Here is a 24616-nt window from a genome sequence, read left to right on the forward strand (position 1 = left end):
TATGAATATGAACAAACCTATGGAAATGTTTACTGTAGTCGAATACCGGGTGTATGTTCACAGAATTTTGAGACTTGGGGCTTGTTTATACGCTTGGTTAACAACCCTCTAAATTTTCATGGTGAAACACAAAATAGTCAGAGCCAATCTAGAGTTCAAAGTCTAAAGAGAGAGAGAGAAAAACCAGACTCCTTTTGGACTTTTTTCTGTCAGAGTTCTCATAATTTGTTGAAATTATGGTCAGTTTTACCCATGGTCAGTTTTACGTATCCTAGACATGATTGCATGGGAGTAAATTCCACTGAACTCAATAAGCATGCAAATGATCAGATCTGCCTTTCCCCCTCCTTCCCCTCTCCTCTCCTTTCCTCCCCTCTTCCTTCTTCCTCCTCCCCTGCCCACTAGGCCTCCCTCCCCATGGTCAGTTTTACCTATCCTAAGCATGATCGCAGGGGAGTAAATCCCACTGAACTCAATTATCATGCAAATGATCAATCCATTCTCAGCAAATTTGCACAGGATCCCATTACTTACCTCCCAGATTAAAAAGCAGAGAAGCTCACTAAACCTTGGCAAAAAAACCCTTGCAGTTTAAGAACATACCGGTACCTATAATCAACAGATATTCTCCTCCATTTGTGAAAGACCAACCCAAATTGTGTTTGCATTTTGACAAATTTGTAGGGCAGTGCAATAACTCAGAGAGGAGGTCAGGTTTTCTGCTCCTCTGGTGCATTCACTATAGCTGCACAATTTCCCTGCTTTTTAAAGTTTGATAGAAATATCTGTTGACTAAAAGTACGTTCTTAAACTGCAAGGTTTTTTGCCTATTAGTGAATTATATCAACATTTATGGTTTGTCCTGAGAAATAAAATAGCTTTAGTTTAAGATTCTATGGTAGGGATCTGTGAATTAGGATTCATTTCTCACCTTCTGCACAAAATATCCTGCCCTGTTTACAGATGTCACTGAGCTTCATAATTCCTTGGAATACACACTGCAGCAACTTATAATACTCTCCTCAAACAAGAGGCTTTGACCTCTCGAGTTCTTCTCTCACTCAGATTTTAATCCAAACCAAACAAGAACTCATATTTTACTCTATCCCTCCCCCTTATCTCCAGCTCCACTCATGGGAAGAAGGGAGAAGTTACAAGAGCCAATTAGGTCCTGGGTGTTTTCTGGAGTACTAGGGAAACTATATTTTCCAGCTCTCCTGGCACCTGGCTTAGCAGTGCAAGTGCCAGAAGCAGGTAGGAGAGTAATCTCCTTCATACCACAAGAGCTGGAGCTATAGCCGCTGCTACCACCATCCCCGCAACGGAAGCAGGAGAATGGGAGTTTACAGGTATCTGGAGTAGCAACTGGACATTATTACCCTTAATGGAATCCAATTTAGCTCAGATTGACTTAGAATTAACCAAGCTATTGTCCAAAGGGGGGACAGTGGGAATAGCTCAGCTTATTCCAAGACAATCCGAGAAGAACCAGGGGAGAAAGTGGTTTGCCCTTCACTATCTCGTCTGCAGTTGCCATTGCATTTCACCAAGAAGCCGATACAAAAGGATGCTCTGTTTTAAAAAACCTCTATTGTAAGACTTTGCTGCTTGAATTAGTTTTGAACAACTAGGAGTAAGAGGACATGGGGAAATTTTCTCTGCCCTTGTATATATGCAATAGAACCTTTCTCTCTGTATGTAAGTATTAGAGGGGGTGCTCATGTCTGCACTCAGAATTATCTGCATAGGTTCACTCACCATCCACCAAGCTTATTATCAAGCTTTGTGTTCCTGTGCTATAAAAGGGTACAATCCTATGCACACTCATTTAGGAGTAAGCCCAGTGGGACTTAGGGGGACTCCTCTTTGACTCAGTGGGACTAATCTCAGCCTCAGCATCCCCCACCTGTAAAACAGAATACATGGTTTCTAGAATGTCTGCTACATGTTTGATTCTTTAAGCATACACCACACATGTGGAGTCTAAACTGTAGATGGCAGCTTGGCTCACTTTCTTATCTGATCTTATATTTATCAGGTCTGCAGTTTCAAGTCACATCCACACCATACATTTATTCCACTATTATTATACTTTAAACAGTCATGGCTTTCCCCAAAGAATCCTGGGAAGTGTAGTTTGTGAAAGGTGCTGAGAGTTGTTAGGAGACTATTATTTCCCTCACAGAGCTACAATTTTGAAAGGTCTCTAGGAAGAGGAATTGACTGCTTGTGATTGATTGTGTGAGGGGAATAATATATGTTGAAATGTATGGTGCAAATGTGGTCTCAGTCTGGTTTGTGTTAAGTGGAACTATGAGGAGGGGGCACTCATGTCATGTGTGGAAAGGATTTTTAGGCAGTGCAATCGCTGTACACCTTAGCTGACCCTAACAGAGAGAATTTGGGTCTGATCTCCATACTCAGACCCATCAGGAAAGGCTGACCTCCACTTCCCAGCACTGCCTTTGTATCTCCTGGGCTCAGTAGAGGACAGCATGGTGGAGCGGCAGTGCTTACCTGACCTCCCAACAGCTGAGTCAGTGCTGCTCACCAGGAGGAGATGGGACTGCCATTTTGCCCCTCCTGGTAAGCAGCACCTACTCAGCTGTTGGGAGGTCAGGTAAGCACTGCCTCTCCACCACTCCTCCCACTACCTGGGTTCCACTATCCCTAGCCTCATCCTGGTATCAGAACTTCTGAATTCAAGAAACCAGCAACCCTAACCACAAGTCAAATGAGCTACAACAATAGCTAGGGAAAATCAAAATATCTGGAGACATCGCAGGTAGCAATTCTTCTGTTACCTTTTCTGCTTCTTTATTGGTGAGAATTTGAGGGTAAACTCTGTTGAGCTGTAGGATAATTTTGTCAACCAGCTGCTCATTCAGCCTGCCGTTGCTCATTAGAAAAGCCATGTCCTTCCTCAAACGATCACAATAAGTCTGATCTACAAAACAAAAGTGATACATTTAAAAACAGGTACACTGGCATCAGCAGGCATGAGTTGAAGAAAGTGCTAAATAATTCACTTTAGCTACCAAATGTTTCACGCTAGGACATGACTTGATATGCACTGTCAAATTTCAGGAACATCATGAGAACACCATAAATGCAGGCACCATTAGAGCAGCTGGCATTCATCAAAGATTAACAACAGAAATACTAACAAATGCTTAGCATTTATACAGTTAATTTCACATACAATGCAATCCTTACAACTCCTCAGTAAGGTAGACTTGTGTTGTTATTTTATTTATTACATTTTAACCCCCCACATCTTCCTCCAAGAAGCTTAAGGTTCATAGCTCTCCCCATATGTTTTTATCCTCACAATAACCCTGTGAGGTAGGTTTGGCTGACTAGTGTAAGGTCAGTCAAGGTGAGCGTTACACAGTTGAAATTTGAACCCAGGCATTGGACTTCCGGGAAGGGTGACTTCGCTTGTGCCTGCTTTTGAGACGGGCTCCCGCCTCAAAAGAAGCTTATTCAGATATAAATCAGTCAGAACATTTTTTTTTTGACTGATGAAATTTCTCCCGGGCAGGGAGAAACGTAGAGATCAACCTCAAAAGCCTGTTTTTGTTGGGAGGACTGGATTTCATTAATTTATGAGAAAAGGTCCAGCCAGCAATGCCGGACGGACTTCCGAACAAGCTCTATCTGATTAATGCGATACGTTTATCTTTTCTTCAAAGAGAAAACGGACTAACAGGCAAGCACCCTTCTTTCTATTATTTTTTTTACTTGGTTTCAATTGTTGCAGCAAAAAGAGATTTGTCAAATGAATCAGCTTTAAAGAACTTCTGGATGAGCTATAACTCTTCTCTGTTATTCACGAAATTAACAGCTTATCTCTGTTTCTATTGCAAAAAGCTGTCCTGGAAGTGCATTCTAAAGATATAAATAGAAGAGGGATTTCTATTCCGAGGAACATTATATTATCTGGGACTATTCTCTTTTTGGTCTATTTTATTTTGACGAATCTGCTTCTTCACGATGCCACTAACTGTTTTGATGCTGGGAACTAAATTTGTTTTGTATTCTTGAACATAGAGAGATAAGGCAGGCTGCTCTGTTTATACTGTGATGTCATCAAGCCTGGAATATTAACCCAATTGTTGCTGAAATAAGAAGTGGTTCTTCTTTATTTTTGTTTTGTTTTGTTTTCGTGGTTTTAAAAATGGCAATCAAGAAAGTGGCTGAGAATCTGGAAGTAATTATGTTTCAGAAAATAATGGATGAGATTGAGATAACGAAACAAACCCTGCGACAGGGCAGTAAGGAGCTGAAAATTGAACTGAGCAAAATGACGCAGGAGCTTAAAGAAATAGGGGATCCTGTGAGAGAGGAGAATGAGATCAGAGATGAGAAAAGAAAAAATAAAGGGAAGATACAAGCCCTGGAGATTGGAACAAATGTGGAATTGGAAAAAGATCTGGAGTTTATGGATATCAGAAATAAAATCTACTGTTTGGAATTTAACGTTATCTCTGAAGAAATTAATGAAGATATTAGAGATAAAGTTATCAATGGCTTGGATAATCTTCTGGACTGGAATGACGTGATGGAGCTTGATATAGAGAAAATCTATGGAATTAACTGCAGCCATGTGACAATGGAAAAACTCTCAAGAGATGAGCCAGTGCATTTTGTAAAAAAGAAGAACACAGATATGACTTTACAACAATATTTCAGCAACTTATTCAGAATTGATGGCAAGAAAATATTTGGGATAGAGGAAATTCCCATCAGACTCTTATTATATGACTATGGTTATGACAGCAAGATTATTATGGAATACTGATAATGGAAGATTGGACACTGAAATTACTGGACTTAACAGGACTATTGAAGATGGAAGATGGAATTAATATGGATAATGGAATAATGGCTATTGAAATTATTGGACCTAACAGATTTTGATGAGATGGATTAATCGATATGTTTATTTGGACTATGGTTATGACAATAAGATTATTATTATTATTAACGAGATGGATTAATCGACATGTTTATTAGGAGAAAAATTGATAGATATATTTCTTAAAGAATTGAAACCTCTCTTTGACTTTTTGTGGAAAGAATAAAGTAATGTTTATGAGATTTGATGATTAATTAAGATAACTACTGGAGGAAAGTGATTTTATAATATAATTTAAGAGACAGGATTGTTATATATTGTAGACCTATAACTGATTTGATCTGCGACAAATGGGAAGTCAACATTTTATTTTTTTGTTTAATCATTTTTGTTTTGTTTTGTTTTTTGTCTTTGAATGTTTTATGATTTTGTTTTGTATGTTTTATGAAAATTTGAATAAAAATTATTGTAAAAAAAAAAAGAAATTTGAACCCAGATCTACCTGGGCCTGATATATCACTCTAATCACGCCACACTCAATATTATCCTCATTTTGTAGATGGAAGCTGAGTAGGCAAGGGAGTAACTTACAGAACCACTTCTCCTCTGAGCTCAAGCAGGCGCCAACACTGATGATGGTTTGATGCCTGTTAAAAACATATTTATGTTCCCAGGCCTTTACTAGTGTTTAATTCCCGTAGGTTGTTATGTTTTAAACTCTGCCCTGGTTGTAATCTTTTTTTTACCTGAATTGATTTTAATACTGAAGATATGATTCATTAGAAAAGACAATAATGCTAGGAAAAACAGAAGAGAGTAGAAAAAGAGGAAGACCAAACAAGAGATGGATTGATTCCATAAAGGAAGCCACAGACCTGAACTTACAAGATCTGAACAGGGTGGCTTACAACAGATCCTATTGGAGGTCGCTGATTCATAGGGTCGCCATAAGTTGTGATCGACTTGAAGACACATAACAGCTGACAGTATGTTTTTCAAAAATTTTGTACACCACCTCCAGAATGAAATGGTAGGTAGTTTAGAAATGATTTTAAATAAATATACTTCGGGAGAGGCATTCCAGAAGATACTGGGGTTCTGAGCCACAAAGAGCTTTGTAGGTCAAAACCAGCACTCTGAATTGGGCTTGGAAGCGTCCAGGCAGCCAGTGCAAATGGAACAGGATTGGTGTTATATGTTCTGTTCACCTTGAACCCTTGAGCCCATCATTCAGGCTATTTATTACATAGGGTTCATGTAACAGAGTTTATGTATTTACTTTTAAGCCATTCATGATCTGGCCCCTGCCCTTGCCTTGCCTTTACATTAAGAATATGCTCCAAGGCGTATGGACTGGTTGAAAGTTGAAAGGCATCACATCTACTGAATATGCACATAATTATTACAGAAAGATGGGCTTTAAAGGAAGAAAGTAACTATCCAATGCTCATAAATGGTAGAGACAAGTCTACAACTTCTCCTTTCCCACATTCTATTAAATAAAAATAAATCTGTGAAAAATTGGCTGGCACTTCACTACTTTTTACTGAAGAAAGTAACTGCATTTCCAATAAGATTTCGATAATGTTTAAATCTTCAAAACATTCATAATTTTCTTTTAAAATTTATTTTTTTATTTATTATTTATTAATGATATTAGTCGTTTTTTTCCAAAATGAGACACAAAGCGATTCACAAAAAAAATCTCAAAAACATATACAGAATAAAGATAACAGTACAAAAGCATTTTGCAAAACTTTGGTATTTCATTTGAACAAATTGTAGCATAACACCTAATGTGCTAGCATAAGATTTGACATTTTAAAATACAATCCAAATGTATTAAAAGTTCCAACTGTAAGGCTCAATACCCAAGGTTGGAAACTGAGACTGCCTGTGGGCACATGTGCTCCTCCACTTTCCTGAGCTCTTTATATGTGAATTCACCCCTTCCTTCTCTTTTTAGAGCCCACCATGGTTTAGCATTACATCTGCACAGTTTTGCGACCGTGGTTAGAAGTGAGTTTGCCCAGTACAGGGTTGACATAATGGTTAGAAAAAACACATGTAACACTAAACCTGGTTACCTTTGGATATGAAAAGATGCAGATGAGCACCTGAAAGAGGAAGAGGGGAAGCACGGACGAGCTCAAAGAAGCAGTTTATAATCTGACATGGTCATATGGTAGTGCAGGCATATTTGTTTTTCAAATAAAAATGTGTGCGCTCCGCATGCCCTCTGGATTATGGACTCAGCCTTAGGAGATTGGGCAATATTACACCTGCACTGACTTCAGTGCAAATGCATTTTTAAAAAGTTGGAATGCTCCAATTTTATATCTGTTTTCAAATCCTAACCACTAAAAGGGAAACTGTGCAGTCTAATCTGACCACAGAAAAATTTCAATTGCTGTATTTTTATTGCTGCATAGCCAACCATGGGGTTTGTTTGCTAATCAGTGATTCAAAATCCGGAGATTCTGCTATAAAAGACAGCAGGAGGAGGATTTTGCTGTTCTGCTTTTAACATTTCATTGCCTTCATATTCTCTTCTTTCTTTGTACAAATGTGATTTTCAATAGGCCCTCCAAAAAAGGATTCATAAAAACCTCCCATGGTTATTATAATAAGTAATGGCTCTTTGAGAGCCTGAGTCATTCCTATTAAAATGAAAAAAAGCTTTCTACTGACATTGCACAACTTTTGCAATTCCATAAGTTTCAACTGGATTTCCATCTGACGGTTACCATTCACCCCATTATGTTAATGCTTCTAATGTCAAGCAATGCATCATTTCCACATTTTCTCGATGCACCGTAATAAAATCCATGTACTACACTATACTGTACGCTAAAATTCTTTTCTGGTTGAGGTGTTACATAGTTTTCTTGTGTTTCAAGATATGGTGAGACAAGAAGGGTAAAGAGGGGGGACGTCAGGTCAAAAGTTTTGAAAGACACATTCAGCACACGTGGATGTGGATGAAGAAAAACCGAAGACAAGGCATAGAGATAGTGACAATCTATGCAAAAATGAGTGTTAGGGTTGTTTCACACAGGACAAATTTCCCACAGTTACATTCTGTCCCAAGAGTTGTAAGTTAGCAGTTGTTCCCAACTTAGCTGTCTCCTTCCTGTGCTGCCTCCCCCAAATGTCAAAACCTAGACTGGAAGCTTTTGAGGGCAGAGATCTGTCTTTTTTCCCCTTCCTTGTGTCACAGTAAACTACAATCCACCCACTTCTGAAATCAAGGACATCTAATCCTACCCTTCTAGAACTTCTTAACACTATGATTAAAATGTATTTTAGAGCAGCTTCACATGAGATGAGCTTCCTTACCTAAAAGTAACTTTTATGAATTCCTCACATATTTCCAGCATATGTAAAAAACTTAGATGTCAGATTCTATATATATATATTCTACATATATAAAACCATATCATATCACTACCCTCAGTTGCCTAAGACATTTGCTATGTAGCATGGGGGCTGCTGTTTAAGAGACACAAGAAATTTAACATACAGTCAAAGTAGCCTTAGGAGTATGGAGCTAGTTGCGCCTGTGAGCATGCCCCACTGAGCACAGTGCGACTTGCGTCTAAGTAAAGCATGCACGGGATTGTGCTGTAAATGGAACAGGAAAACAAGGCAAGTTTAGGCTGTCTTTCACTCAGTTGGCTTTTTCCAATGTCCACTGGTACAAGAGCGGTTACATTAGTTAAGTCTTTTCAAAAAATCGCATTTCAGGAAAACAGAAAATAGAATCATGCCTACAACTGCAGTTCTTTAAATTACACCTCAAAACAACTGTTATTAGCTAAAGCTTTGTGCTTACCCATAGAAATCTGGTTTTTATGCAGCACAGATAACTATGCGATGTAAGCTTCTCTGGAATTTCAGGTTCCTTTTTTTCTTCTTCAGTCAATGGCAAATGTAAAGCAACATTATGTACAGTAAATGATTCCCCTCCCCCCACACTATTCTTTTATATGTTAAGTCTGCTCAAAATTATTACATGCACAATTAAAAAGTGTTAACCATTTCCTTGTCCTTGGAGCATAAAGATAAATTTATGGCAGGGGTTGCTAACCTTTCGGGGCACATTTGGAATTTTGAGAAAGTGCTGTGGGCACCAATCACAAACAGGCTGCTGTGGTGGGTGGGTGGCATAACACAACATGGCTGCCACATCTAAAAGAGAGGGGGGAAAGACCACAGAATAATGTAGACATGCCCCCACCATCAGCCACCTTGATCAATGGGGAAAAGGCATCTACATCACAGTTGTTCACATAGAGAAATTCTTTGTACTTCTCTTTTCAGAATGGGAGGTTGGGCTCCCAAGCCTGACATCCAATGAAATGTGGCCATATTTACGGAGCACGTTCAATGTAGGAGCGGCTGAGTGAATGCAAACAGGAACTGAGCAGGAAGAGTAAACATTCTCTTATGCATTGTGGATTTTTGAGGGGATAGTCACTGAGCCCTTTTGCGGGCATCATAGAAGGTCCTGGCAGAGACACTCCCATTCATGGGTACTATGTTGGTGACCCTGATTTATAAATAATAATAAAAAAAGCTGGCCTGGGTACTTGCAGAAAACACATTAAAGTTATGTATTGGAAATGCTGAGTGGGGATTCAGACTTGCTCCCCTCCCCTTAATTCTAATTTGTCAGTATAACTATTATAGCACAACAGCTCCTAATGCAATGGTGTTGATGCTTTCTGCCCTCAAGGACTCCTTTCCAGACAGACTTAGGCTGCAATCCAATACATGTCCATTGGGTTCAATGGGACTTTCTTCCAAGTAAGTGTGTATTGCATTGCAGCCTTAGTCTGCCAAAGAATCCCTGTGCCTTCTAGAAGATTCAGGATTTTACATAAAAGAGGCAGAAACTTCTTCTCTGTTGTGCCAGAGGACAGGACTAGATCTCATGGGCAAAGTTACAGAAAGGTAGATTTTGGTTGAACTTTAGGACAGATGTTCTCAAACTGTCGTCTGTGGACCACCAACAGTCCATGAGCTTCATTCAGGTGGTCCTTGGCATGTCCACATTAAATACTCATATTGATTTTTAACTGCACTTTTATTGCTTCTTTATTTCTTGCATTCTATGAAATGCAAACTGCAATACAAGAAAATACAATAAAAGAAAATAAGCAACTAAAAATCATACCGCATCTAGCATAGCATATTACAATTGCTACAAGTATAAATCATTATGTGGTCCGCAAAGGCCATCAGCAATTTTTAAGTGGTTCATGGGAAACCACTGCTTTAGAAGAAGCTTCTTGACAAAAAGAGTTTGACAACAGAACCAATTATCTAGAGAGGTTATGGACACTCCCTTGCTGGAGATCTTCAGGCAGTTGGGTAGCCATCTGCTGGAGATGCTCTAGCTCTGGATTTCCTGCAGGAATCAGCAGCTTGGACTAGATGGCCCAGAAGGCCCCCTCTATGATTGGAAGATACAGGCCTGGTTGGTATGTCACATTTATACAAACTATAATTTAATGTGAACAAGCAGTATGCCGGAGCATGCTTCTCAAAGATACCTGCTGCACTATAGATGAAACAAGCAGAGTCTGGTTTGTCATGTCGTCTGAACCCAGGCTCATGTTTCCTCCAAACAAACCATGAGTAGTAACCATGGTTTGTTCTTGACTTAGTACTCATGGTTTGCTTGGAGGAAACAAACCATAAGCCTGAGTTTGGACAATATGATAAGCCAGAGTTTGGCTTGTTTCACCCATGCTGCAGGAGCAGCAGGAGCAGGGAAAGAGCACCATGATAGTAGTGTGCACACTGCTCATTCATGTTAGTTTTAAACTATGGTTTAATGTGAGATATGAATTGAGCCACAGAATTCAAGCAGTACACTGACTAGAGCTGCTGAACCTTGCAGTTGCCCTGCTTGAACAGAATGTATGGCTAAGAATGCTCTCCGCAAGTACACACTTCAGGGAAAGTTTGGTCGTGGTAAGCAAGCAAACTTTATATATTTATTTGATTTGTTTATAAAATTTATATATCCTTAATATAAAAAGAAATCTCTAAGCCAGGGGTTCCCACCAATAGTCAGCAAGATTCATTTAGGTGATCTGCGGCAAGTTAATATTAAATATTTATATTGTTTTTTAATTGTATTTTATTACTTATTTTATGTTACAACTTGGAGTCTATGGAATGCAAATTGTAATACAACAGAATGCAACATAAGAAATAAAAGAAGTATTTACAAATCATGCAGTATCTCGCTCAGCACATTACAATCAACACTGCAGATCAGCTTTTTATTTCTCTTTGACTATTGTTCTATCATCATTAGCAAAATGAGTTTTTGAAAATCTCCAGCCCATAATCTTTTAATCTCACCCCAACTTTATTCCCACAGGAAGCCTTAACTATAGTAGATCATAGACTTTGAAATTGCTAGATGCAGAAATGAATTCAGCCATATCTTGGATTCCTCTGTGGAAACAGATATGCAAGGTGGACTCAAGGTATTTCAATGGAACTTGACTGACAATTTTTTTTTAAAAAAGTGCTGGTATTTTTTATGACAGAGAAAGAAAACACTGTATTAAGAAAAATGCTGAAAAAAGAAGTCTAAAATGTTCTGAGTGTTCTAATGGAATGGAGAGATACATACAGCCTAGGTTTCATGATCAGGGAATATTTAAAGCATTGCTAGCTACAGATTTGTCCTGCAGCAGCTATACAGCAGTAGTATGCCAATGCTCAGCGCTTCTTTCACTTGCTTTATTCTCCTATCTGCTGCAGCAAAACTCCTGTTTTGCCCAAACAGGCTCCAGAGAGTAAAATGCCAGCACTGGGCCCAGGAAGTGCTGCACAATGGCCTGTCATGGCAAGTTATGGTAACTATGGATTACCAGGATGAACGAACATGCAGGCTTCCGGAGAGGAGCTCTCACCCACTTTGCTCCTGCACGGTCCTTTAAACACCACACAGTGCAGGAGTTAAGCCAAGGTTTGGTTTAGAGTATCATCTGAATGCGGGATTATGGTTAAACTGTCTCCTCCTTAACCACAATTTGTTAATTAACAGATCATAGTTAAAGAAGAAAGAGCTTCAGATTACACACTAAATTAAACTTTGATTTAGCTGCTGTACACCAGTCTAAAAGGACCTGAGAGGAGCAAAACTAGTACCAGTATGTTCATACAAAACCATGGTTTGTCTTAGTATTAGGTGCAAACGCAGCCATTGTGTTATTATCCTTGAGTCCTTAAAGGTACACACTCTCTCTCCAAGTTCACACCGGCAACCCTTCATGCTTAGCACCTTCCAAGTGATCCTGTGACAATTATGGCAACCTGAAGGTGTGTATCTATACTACCACACACACACACACACATTTGGTATGTGTTTTTGTTGTTGTTATGTGCCTTCAAGTTGATTACGACTTATGGCGACCCTATGAATCAGCAACCTCCAATAGCATCTGTCATGGACCACCCTGATGAACTAAATAACTGCAGCTTTGCCATACACAATTGTTTAAAAAACATACATGAATGGCTCATTCAACATTTAATCAAAAGTGCATCCCAAAACAAATCACATGCTCACAAATCACATTGCCATGCAATTCAGCAACATGGAAAACAATTAAGCAGGTATTTCAGTGCACCAAACAACAAGTAATGCTGACAAAGCAAATGTTCCTTGTTTTGGCCTATAGGCAGATCATAAAATGAGAGAACATTATTCTTTCCACAAAGCAGGCAATTATAGTACTAACAATGATTGCTGAATGACCAGGTCATTATGGTAACTGCAGATGGCTTAAAGTTTCCTCCCAGCTTTCATTCATTCAGTTCTTGGAAAGAATCAAATAAATCTACAGTTTGTTGCAGATTCTGCAAACAGACTGAGAATTTGATTGCTGCTGCCAACCAAACATTAAGAGGGGTATCATTATATGAAAGAAAGATGTTACAAACCCATTAAAAATCAGGAAGTTTTCCAGATCCAGATTTGGAGAACACTCTTTTTTTGGTCTCATTTCTGTTTTATGAGCATATTTTTCTGCATTCTCTCCAATTGCCAAACATTGGAGGAGAGCAATGGGGAATGGCCACTTCCATCTCGCTCCACTTGGGAACTGGGCTTGATTCAAGGTGATTGTATCAACCTTTAAAGCCAGGCTTCCAAATGTACCCTCAGATACTATCTTGGCATCCAATAAGGTCCTATTTCAGGGGAGGTGTTATCTGCTTTTTTGATTTATGTTTTATTTGGGTGGGGTTTTTTAGGGGGGATGTAGATGTTTGGGGGATGGTTCTGAGTATCACCACATGTGAAATGGTTCTTGTGGCATATTCCTGACAGTTTCTTGGGTTCCTAAATGCCCCCAAGTCCAAAAAGGTTGGGGACCCCTGCCTTAACACCTTCGGTCTTGGGTACCTCAAAGAACCACCTTTTCCCGTATATTCCTACTTGCATGCTCTGTCACCCAAAGAACTGCTCCAGATCCTGGGACTTGCTGCCCAGTGAGGTGCACCAAGTGCTGGATGAAAGATGTTGATTCCTAATAAGGCTCTTAGCTGGTTAAATAACTATTGCACTGGCTTAGGCTAGGTTTATTACATGACTGCTGGATTTGTTAATTTGTGTTTTACTGTATTTGGTTCAGTTTATTTAATATTGTATATGGTGTTATTGTATACTTTGTATATTATATAACCTATTAGTGGCCAAACAGGTTAAGTCAATATGGTTGCTAAATATGGTGGAATAGCACTTTTTTAAAAAAGAAATTAAGCCAACAAACAAATCACACTTCCTGAAGGCACCTACTGGAGACAGGGAGCTGGGCTAGATTGACATGCATAAGCAGTTCTTATGTTCATGAAAACTAAACATTTCTTTTAAAAAAAAAGAAAAAGAAGGCTCATAGGTTTCTCAAGTCAAGGAGCAACATGAAGCCATTTTTTCTTAGAATGCATTCTGCATTCTCTCCAATTGCCAAACATTGGAGGAGAGCAATGGGGAATGGCCACTTCCATCTCGCTCCACTTGGGAACTGGGCTTGATTCAAGGTGATTGTATCAACCTTTAAAGCCAGGCTTCCAAATGTACCCTCAGATACTATCTTGGCATCCAATAAGGTCCTATTTCAGGGGAGGTGTTATCTGCTTTTTTGATTTATGTTTTATTTGGGTGGGGTTTTTTAGGGGGGATGTAGACAATTCGACAATTGCATCATATGGCTTCTTCATGAAATGGGTGGGCAGAAAGGATAGCAACTATGGAGAGAAGAGCTACTTTGGAAACAACTCTATCCTTTATACCCATATGTTGTAGCCTCTCTGTCTCCCCCCAAACCATTGCTACTTGCAGTCGGGCAGAACTAGTTATGAAAAGTAGTTTGAGGACCGGGATCTTGAGACCATGACCTGTGATTTCCCACAGGCATTAGGTAATAGCAAGCAACCCCTCCCCCTTACACTCTATCATACAATGAACAGGGTAAGTGTTCAGGGTAAACATCTGAGGGAATTCATAGAGGTGCAAAATTGCTTTCCAATTTTCATTGACTCCTTGGTCTCCCCACTCTAAGGGTTTTTTTGGGGGGGGCTTAATAGCAGACATCTGTCATTGGAAGATACAGTGCAAAGACTTCAGAATTGCTTCACATCAAGGAACAGCTGGCAGATGCTGATAAGCTTCAGTCTCCACTGATCTAAGCTAGATTTGAAGTGATGCCTTTATAAGTGAAAGGCTCCAAGTCAAGCAACCAGTCACATGAATCATGCAGGCATTAGCTCAACAAAATGGTGTCTCTGAAGGTCAGCATTTAGAAATAAAGATTATATATGGGTAGCAGAAATCAGGAAACCATTTCTATATAGGGCAAAAGAGTCAGTCTCCTGAGGACAACATAAAAAGCACTTGGCTCTGATTGCTGCTGTCTTATGTCTGCTTAACTTTTGTTATCACCTTCATACAAGAGTTAAAATAAATGTTTCCACTTGAAGCCTCTGCATGTGATGTACAGATTCTTCCGGCCTGCGGAAGTCAAATATCACAGCTATTTTTAGAAAAGTAGTTTTTAGATACAGTCTATTATATTAACTTGGCTATCAGTAAAAGTTGTTCAAGGCTCTTTAAATATGGATATCATGGCTTAAGTGTGATAGTGTTTTGAACGTTTCAGGTACACAGCCCAACGATCTTGCTATGGTAGTTTGCAAAACCAACTCTGTAGAATCATTGGCCTTAACCAATGCCACCTCTCTAGTTACATGATGACTAATAACTATATAAGCAACACTGGAGAAAATAATGAATATGCAGCTATTTATATTTATATTTATATTTCAGCACTTAATATTATATACTACTGTCTATTAAACATCAAGGGATCTAGCAGGTGCTGCTCTGTGGGTGATGCCCCAATAGCCAGGATGGAGAAAGCCAGCGCCCCCTCCAGACATTGCTAGACTCCAACTCCCATCAGTCCAAGCCAGCATGGCCAATGGCCAGGGATGATGGGAATCTGGAGTCCAGCAACATCAGGAGGGTCACAGGTTCCCCATCTCTGCTCAGTAGCATGTCCTGTTGCAGATGTAACTTAAGAGGTTGTGTAGAAGTATGGATTTTGGCTTTTCTTGCCACACAGTGTCATGACAAGCTACACCTCCCAAAATGCTTGTCTTTTTATCCTGCAGATAACTTATATTAGGCCACTAAGGAAGACCTTAGTGGCTTAATATTATATATGGTCAAAAGACCAACTATTACTATGATTTGGCCAATTATCGATTTATAATTGAAGTATTTATCTGATAGTTATTTTATATTATTCAGTGGTGTCACTAGGGTTGGTGTCACCTGGTGCGGTAACTCATGGTGTCACCCCCATGGACCTCCTCCCATACCAGACCATACAGAATCCTTAGTAATGTTTTTTGTACTAATGTTACTCGTAAATCGTAATTCCCATATATCACTGAATGTAATGGCAATAGTAGTGACATAAAGAACTAGCAAAATTAAAATTACACCTTTAAATTACAATATCATACGCACAGCCCAAATTCTTGCTCTTATCACTAATGGGAGTTAATTACCTTGCATATGCCCATAGTAAATTTTCAGATACTTTCAGACCCTCAGCAATTTTCAAGTGGTCTATGTAGAAGAAAAGTTTGGGAAACCCTGGTATAAGACATCTGCTTATGTCCCTATGCTGCTCTCACTCCTCATTTAGGTGCCTGGGATGCTTGCGTGTGGACATACCTCCTTACAGTTATGGAAAGTGATTCTTAATAACAAGTCTCCAGACACAAAGTTACATAGGTATTTATCAGTTGTTTAGTAGAAAATTCAGAAGGGCAGAGTCCCTTCATGATAGTTGCAGCCACATACACCCTTTACTCCTGGATTAAGAATGAGATCTTTGTTAATGCATTCTCTCACAACAACAAACATCTCTAGGAGCCAATCAGCATGTAAGTGGAGAGCGTTAGCAATTGAGAAGAGTCTTCTCAGTGGCTGACTCACCTCCTTTCACTCTGATTGGCTCCAATCAGCAGGAAAGGCAAGGAAGCCTTTCCTATACAAAGATTAAATTTCTGTGTATGAAAAAGTAATATATGAAGTGGTCTCAATAGTGAGAAAAGTAAACAAATGAATGGTGATCCAAATGTTTTTCATTCTCACGTTATGAAGCTAGCTGCCAGATGATGTATCACCTTCCCTACGCATGCAGCGTAGACTGAAAAAACAGCACCCAAGCCACAATTCAATACGTGCACATGTTCTTTCCAACATGAATCTACAGGTCTCAAAAAGTAATGTGTGACAATGTCCTCAAACACCTTATAACATCCCTCAGACATGGTCTCTTGTTCTACCAGCATGCCTTCACACCATCACTTTGCCAAAACATAAGGATAGGTAAATTGCTTTTAGAGAGGTTCACAATTATGATTTTCTATTTATTTAATCTAAAAATATTTAAATTCCTATGTATTTAATCTAAAAATATTTAAAATACATAAAAACAGCCAGGGGAAGATATTGGAGAAATATAAAATAAATACAAATTAAAAAAAGGGGGGGAGGTGAAAAGACCTTAAATGTGCTACTCACCATCTCTCAGCCTATCCTCCCCTCAGGATGAAAACAATGGAGAACCATGACCACCCCCAGGAAGAAGGGCACACTTAAAATGTAGAGGAAAAAATCATCTACAACCATAGTGTGAAATCAAATACTTATTGGGACACAGTATGAAGAAATATTTATATAAACATGACTCTCAAATATGTTTATGAATTACACAATCTGTAAATATATTTATAGTGCAATCCGATGTTTGTTTACTCAGAAGCAAGTCCCAATGTATTCAATGGGGCTTACTCAAACTGGGAAGCATGCAGAGAACTACAGCCTCAAGTGATAAGGAACTTGTTCTTTCAACTTGTTCTTTCAAGTTGAGACCTTATCCCAGTCTGAGTCTGTGTTGGAATTGCTTTTTAATACGTTTTAAGCCTTTTCTTTTTTAAAAAAAATATGTTTTTTTAAAGCTTTTAAAAAATATTTTCAAAGATGTTTTAATATATTTTAAAGTCTGTTTTTATGATGTTTTAAAGTGCTTTTAGTGCTTTTGTTTGCCGCCCTGGGCTCCTACTGGGAGGAAGGGCGGGATATAAATCAAATAATAAATAAATAAACTTCATTCACCCAACCCAAAATTCAGAATCATGCCTCTTTAGGCTGTTTTCCAACTGTTTATTCTTGCTTTATAGTTATTGGATTTTAAATGGCTTTATTTCTTGTTGTGAGCTGCCTTGGTTTCCAACCCTACCTCACAGGGTTGTTGGAAAGACTACACACACACACACACTGCAGATGTATAAGTACATACAGCCCATATAATCGTTTATTGTCAAACCAGTTGGTCATTGCAGAAAAATCAGTATTAGTTTAAAAAAAAACAGTATTGGTTTCCTACAGAATAAAAACTGTAATACCTAAGTAAGCCCTGCCTACTTGCTTTAAAATAGGACTGGGGGGGGGGCAGAAAGAGAACACAAACACAATTCTTTTTTACATTCACTCCAAAGTCCCATTGATTTTCAGCACATTCATAACCATGTCTACTCAAAAGTAAGTCCTATTGAATTCAATGGGATTTACTCTGGAGATATGGGATTAGCAATGCTTTTACCCCCACAAAAGCAAGTATTGGGAAGGTTTTCAAAACACTGCCCAGGATCTGACTCCTACACACAAGAGGGGAAAAAACTGAAATGTATATACTTACCCAATTTATGAGATGTTCAGATAAACAGGGGGGGAAACCACCATTTTCTGGCCTTGCAATGACGTTTACTAGACACTGCCACAGGTCAAACAAACACTTCACTGATTGGCTGCAATCCTGAATGGGCAGGGTTAAAGCTACGAAGTGCTATACAGTAGTTTAAAAAAAGATTTAACGGGGCGGCTGACGTTTTTATGTATATCTTGAGAACCGGACCACCTAGAAACTTAATTTTTTAAAAAATTAAAGCTGAGAATCACCCCCCTCTGATGGTGTCACCTGGTGCAGTCTGCACCCCCCGCACCCCCCTCTTGATGCCACTGATATTATTGTAACAATTTTGTATTTTTACATGTTTTCCCCTGAGCTACATTTTTATCCTGCCCTTCTGAAATGCTCATAGCATGACACGTTTCTAACCCACCCCCAATTCTGCCTTCACAACAATCCTGTTCAGTAGGCTAATCTGAAATTTACAGACCTAAAGCTATCCAATGAGCATGCCTGCAACTAAACATGCTCACACTAGTGTCTAAAGCCCTAAATGACTTAGGCCCCAGTTATCTGAAAGACCTGCTTCTTCCTTACAGACCTCTTGGGTGTTAAGGTCATGATATATATAGATATATATATTAGGACCCTTTCCAGTTGTAAATGTAGTATGTTTTAAACTGTTTTTACTATTGTATCTTGTATTGTTGTGACCTGCCCTGGGACGTTCTGGTTATTATTATTAACAACATTATTACTGAACGATAACAACAACCACAGGGATTTGATCCCAAATCTCCCCATTTCTACCATCCAGCACTCGGGATGACAAATGCCTGCTTCCACACAACTATTAAAAGTACAGAAGGTCTATTGAAACTAGCCATTCAAAGCTCTAGCATTCACAAAATAAGGCCAATGAACAGACTATGGCTCCCTCCCTGACTACATATGGTCCCCTGGGGAAATCTGGAACAGGCATAGCTTTAGGCTCTTTCCCACTTCTTTGTAGGAACAGCTAGGACCCCCTCTTTACATTATGCTGGCAGCATGGGAGTCAGTGCAATATGGCTCCCTGCACTGCCAGAGTAACTCCAAAAAGGTCACCATCAGGTTCCTCCTCCTAACAATGCCATTCTTGCCCTAGCTTCCAGAAAGTGAGATGCTGGCATACTTAGGAACTGCAATGTGGACTTCCCACATACAGCCCAGGACTTCCCACATTACCAAGTGGCACTAAAATGATCCATGCTGCTGTGGCTCCAGCATAGTGCAAAAAGAGCACACGGTCCACCCAAAGCCTGTCAGAAACAGGGGCGGTAGTGATGGCTGTATGCCTGCATCACTGCATCTGCATCCCTACTCTGCTGCCTGGCTTGAACTGGTACCACCAGTCCACTGCTGTCAGCCAACCAAGCCTGCATATTCCACTGGCATTGGAGACTTCCTTCATGTGTGAATTGCTGGGAAAGTTAAAGTTGTTGCCATCAAGAGAGGAGAAACAGCAAGACAAGAGACTGAAAGAAGAAAAGAGGAAAACAGAGGCAAGGGTGCAAACAGGAGAAAGAGGCAGTGTACTATTTAGTGGACAGAGGGAAGATGCAGATAAAGCTGGAGGTGCTGATATGTGGTGGTGCAGAAAGAAGACATTTATGTGCTATAGCAGGGATAGCCAACGGGGTACCCTCTAGATGTTGTTGGAATTCTACTCTTATCAGCCTCAGCCAGCATGGCCAATGGGAGTTGTAGTCCAGCAACATCTGAAGGACGCCACATTGCTTTCCCCTGTACTGCCATGTGGAGAGACAAAAGGAGAGAGGGTTAACAGAGGGATTTAGGGAGACCTATAGCGATAACAGAGAGAGGAAAAAGGGCTACTGAGCTCTAAAAGAAAGGGGAGGGGGTTAGTAAATGAAAGAACTAAAAAGAGAATGCTAAACTGGAGCAAACATTCCGCTCCCCTTGCCCGCGCGAAGCCTGGGCAGGGGGAGTGCAGTTGCAGCTAGGGGGCAAAGCTGTGGCCGCCATTTCAGAGGAGAGCAGCGTAGCGCATTGCACATAATGTGTGCGTGTGAAGCGTCATGAGAGGGGGCGGAGCGCCAGGGGCTTATTTAAGCCCATGCCGCCCCTCTCTCCTCTTTGGCTCACAATAGATAGATAGTTCCCGCACTTAGGTTTCCCCTCTGCAGGTTGCTTTAATGGGTTTGTTATAGTTTAATAAAGTGGTCCTTTGTTCAACCCAAACTGCTGTTGTTTGTGTTTTATTTCACCCCTCGGCTGCAAACGCTTCCCACCCCCTACCTGTGGTTGATCCAAACCAGCTCTCTTGAATTAACAAAAATGTAAAAGTGATTCTTCAACTTTATATATTAATTTAGGAATATATAAACCACTCTGCCCCCTCTAAGATACATACCTTAACGTGGTGAGTGGGTTTGAGAGTCTTGAAGAAGCTGAGAGCAAATGCCGTCAGGAGTCTAGACCAAGAGGCTGGATTCCTAGCAGGGTCACCCAAGGCGGAGGGGTCAAAGCTGAGACACCAGACTAAGATGCAACCGAACTCAGAGGAAGGCAATGGTAAGCCACCTCTGAATACCTCTTACCATGAAAACCCTATGAAGAGAGTATCCAAAATGCAACACGAGGCACTCACCAAGCTACTGGGGAAGAACAAAGGACAAGTACGACTAGTGCTGTGACTAATGACGCAGCTGGGTCAAAGCCAAAAGGAAGCCCAGAGGCTGATGCACACAGATGCAAAAGGAGAGTTCGGAGTGGTACGATGCACACAATAGGAACATGGAATGTGAGAAGCATGAGCCAGGGAAAGTTAGAAATTGTCAAGCAAGAAATGGAACTTATCAACATTACAATACTTGGAGTAAAATGGACGGGAATGGGACATTTTCAATCGGGCAACTACAAAACTTTTACACAGGAAATGAGAAATTAAGAAGAAGCAGGGTTGCTTTAATAGTGAGAAGTGATGTAGCAAAAACAAGTAAGAGCTACAACGCAAGGTCTGAGCAAGTGATATCAATGAGATTTAATGGGAAACCTATTAACATTACCATCATCCAAGTCTATGCTCCAATGGTAAATGGACAAGAAGAGGAATTGGAGAGATTTTACGCAGAAGTACAGGAAGAAATTGATCGCACACCAAAACAAGATGTGATGATAATCATGGGGGATTGGAAAGCAAAAGTAGGGAACAGAGAAGAACTAGGAATTGTGGGGAAATGGGGCCTAGGAGACAGAAATGAAGCAGGAGAAAGACTTATCGAATTCTGTGAAGCCAATAATTTGTTTCTTGCGAATACATTTTTTGAGCAACCGAAAACACGACTGTACATGTGGACATCACCAAATAGTCAATATAGGAATCAAATTGCTTATATAATTGGTAGCAGAAGACGGAGAAGTTCCATACTTTCTGCGAGAACAAGACCAGGAGCAGACTGCAGTACAGATCATGAACTGATCGTATCAAAAATCAGAGTAAAGCTAAAGAACAACAAAGCACTCATAATGCCAAAATACAATTTAAAGAACATCCCAGAAGAATATAAAGATCAAATAAGGAACAGATTTGAGGCTTTAAACTTAGTTGACAGAGAACCAGAAGAACTATGGACTGAAGTCAGAGACATTATCAGGGAAGAATGCAAAAAGACAATACCTCTAGTTAAAAAGAGAGAAAGACCTCAGTGGATGACTGATGAAACTCTTAAAATGGTTAAAGAGAGAAGGAAAGCAAAAGGAGAACCCTAAATGCAACAATACAGCGACTAGTATGTAGGGACAAAGAGAACTATTACAATAGTTATTGTATAGAAATAGAAGAGGACAACAAAAAAGGTAGAACAAGAGCCCTATTCCAAAAGATTAGAGAAATTAAAGGGAAATTTAAACCAAGGGTAGGGATGTTGAATAATCAACAGGAAAACACACTGACTGACCGAGATGAAATAAAAGGAAGATGGAAGCAATACACTGAAGAACTCTATAAATGAGATGCCAAGATGCCAGATTCATTCTTGGAGGAACCGTATGATGAAGAACCAGAAATTTTAGAATGTGAGCTGAAAGCTGCTCTTAAAATACTTGGAAGAAACAAATCACCAGGAACAGATGGCATATCAGTAGAATTGCTACATGCTGCTGAGACTGAATCTGTCCAAATTTTGACAAAAATTTGTAAAGAAATATGGAAAACTAAACAATGGCCCACAGACTGGAAGAGTTCCATATACATCCCAATTCCAAAAAAAGGGGATCCCAGGGAATGCAGTAATTATCGAACTATTGCCTTCATATCCCATGCAAGTAAAGTAACGCTCAAGATTCTACAACAAAGTCTCTCACCATATATGGAGTGAGAAATGCCAGGCGTTCAAGCTGGATTTAGAAAGGGAAGAAGTACCAGAGATCATATTGCAAACATATGTTGGATAATGGAACGGAGCAAGGAATTTCAGAAGAAAATCACCCTGTGCTTTATAAATTACAGCAAAGCCTTTCACTGTGTAGATCATGAAAAACTATGGAATAGAAATGAGGGTGCCACAGCATCTCATTGTCCAGATGTGCAAGCTATACTCTGGACAAGAGACTACTGTAAGGACAGAATATGGAGAAACCGATTGGTTCCCCATTGGAAAGGGTGTGAGACAAGGGTGTATTTTATCACCCTACTTGTTTAATCTATATGTAGAACATATCATACGGAAAGCGGGATTGGACCAAGATGAAGGAGGTGTGAAAACTGGAGGGAGAAATATCAATAATTTTAGATATGCAGACAATACCATACTATTAGCAGAAACCACTAATGATTTGAAGCGAATGCTGATGAAAGTTAAAGAGGAAAGCACAAAAGCAGGACTACAGCTGAACATCAAGAAGACTAAAGTAATAACAGAAGATTTATGTAACTTTAAAGTTGGCAACGAGGACATTGAACTTGTTAAGGACTATCAATACCTTGGCACAGTCAAGAAATCAGAAGAAGGCTAGGACTGGGGAGGGCAGCTATGAGAGAACTAGAAAAGGTCCTCAAATGCAAAGATGTATCACTGAACACTAAAGTCAGGATCATTCAAACCATGGCATTCCCGATCTCTATGTATGGATGTGAAAGTTGGACAGTGAAAAAAGCAGATAAAAGAAAAATCAACTCATTTGAAATGTGGTGTTGGAGAGCTTTGCACATACCATGGACTGCAAAAAAGACAAATTATTGGGTGTTAGAACAAATTAAACCAGAACTATCATTAGAAGCTAAAACAATGAAACTGAGGTTATCATACTTTGGACACATGATGAGAGACATTCACTAGAAAAAGACAATAATGCTGGGAAAAACAGAAGGGGGTAGAAAAAGAGTAAGGCCAAACAAGAGATGGATTGGTTCCATAAAGGAAGCCACAGACCAGAACTTACAAGAGCTGAACAGGGTGGTTCATGACAGATGCTACTGGAGGTCACTGATTCATAGGGTCGCCATAAGTGGCAATCAACTTGAAGGCACATAACAACAACAAAACCACTCTACATTCAGGGAACACCCAAGTGAAATAATACAGCTCATAAAACACTATTAAAATATAAAAACCAGCAAGTCTTAAGGACTGCTAGGGGGAAAATAGACTAATTTGGAAAAGCATGGGAGAAAAGCGTTCAAAAAGGTAAAAAATGTTGACAGCATTGCGGCCTGCTTCACTTCTAAGGGAACAGGATTCCAGAGAATTGGTGCAACAACACTAGAAGCATGTGCTCGAGTCAACTTAAATATAGGTCCCTCCCAGTTCAGATACTTAGAAGCCAAATATGTTTAAGTTCATTGTCAATGAAAAAAATATTCCAATGATTAGTAGTTCCAGTTAAAGCAACAGAACTAATTAAAAAGCCAAGTGCAGGATATGTATTTTAATTCTTTGTACACACTTTTTGTTGCAATGCATATAACAGTATCACTTATATATTGAAAGCTTCTCCACGTAATATTTACCAACAATACTAGGATGTACAGTACCACACAGAGGCTGCCTCTGTTACCAGATGCCAATGACTCACTCAGCTAAGCTGACTCACTTGACATAATTACTTCCATCTTTTAAACCTTCAGCACTTAAAAGTGGTCTGCCTAATCCATTGTGTTATGCTGTTAGTAAAAGAACACCATGTTTTTAAAGTGGATGAAAAGCAAGAAATTCTAAAAGCATAACGCTTGTAAATAGAAACTATGAACACATTAATGTATAAAAGCAACCGTAGCTGAATACAGTGCAATTCTATACCTGCACGCTCAGAAGTGTCCTATTAAGTTCAATGCGGCTTGCATGCGGATGTAGAGTTGCAGTCTCAGGCAACAAAGTAAAACACAGGTTTAAATAACATCCCCCGAGGATGGAAGCATTTTCCCAAATAGTCAAGGGTCTGTTTAGGAAAGACGGGA

General features: G+C 39.6%; 1 protein-coding gene across 6 annotated transcripts in view; it reads right to left on the bottom strand.

Annotated features, from left to right (window-relative positions):
• Window positions 1-24616, bottom strand: part of CARD19 (caspase recruitment domain family member 19) — a 59189-nt gene that overhangs the window by 25602 nt on the left and 8971 nt on the right. For all 6 annotated transcript variants that reach the window (XR_009761479.1, XM_061618201.1, XM_061618198.1 and 3 more), the window contains exon 2: window positions 2805-2947. Coding sequence is in view for 5 of the 6 variants with exons in the window: in XM_061618201.1 (XP_061474185.1) it covers window positions 2805-2947 (143 nt within the window). In the remaining variant the exon portion in view is untranslated. The remainder of the gene's footprint in view (window positions 1-2804; window positions 2948-24616) is intronic.

This window comes from Rhineura floridana, chromosome 3, assembly GCF_030035675.1.
Source record: "Rhineura floridana isolate rRhiFlo1 chromosome 3, rRhiFlo1.hap2, whole genome shotgun sequence".
Classification (NCBI taxonomy): Eukaryota; Metazoa; Chordata; class Lepidosauria; order Squamata; family Rhineuridae; genus Rhineura; species Rhineura floridana.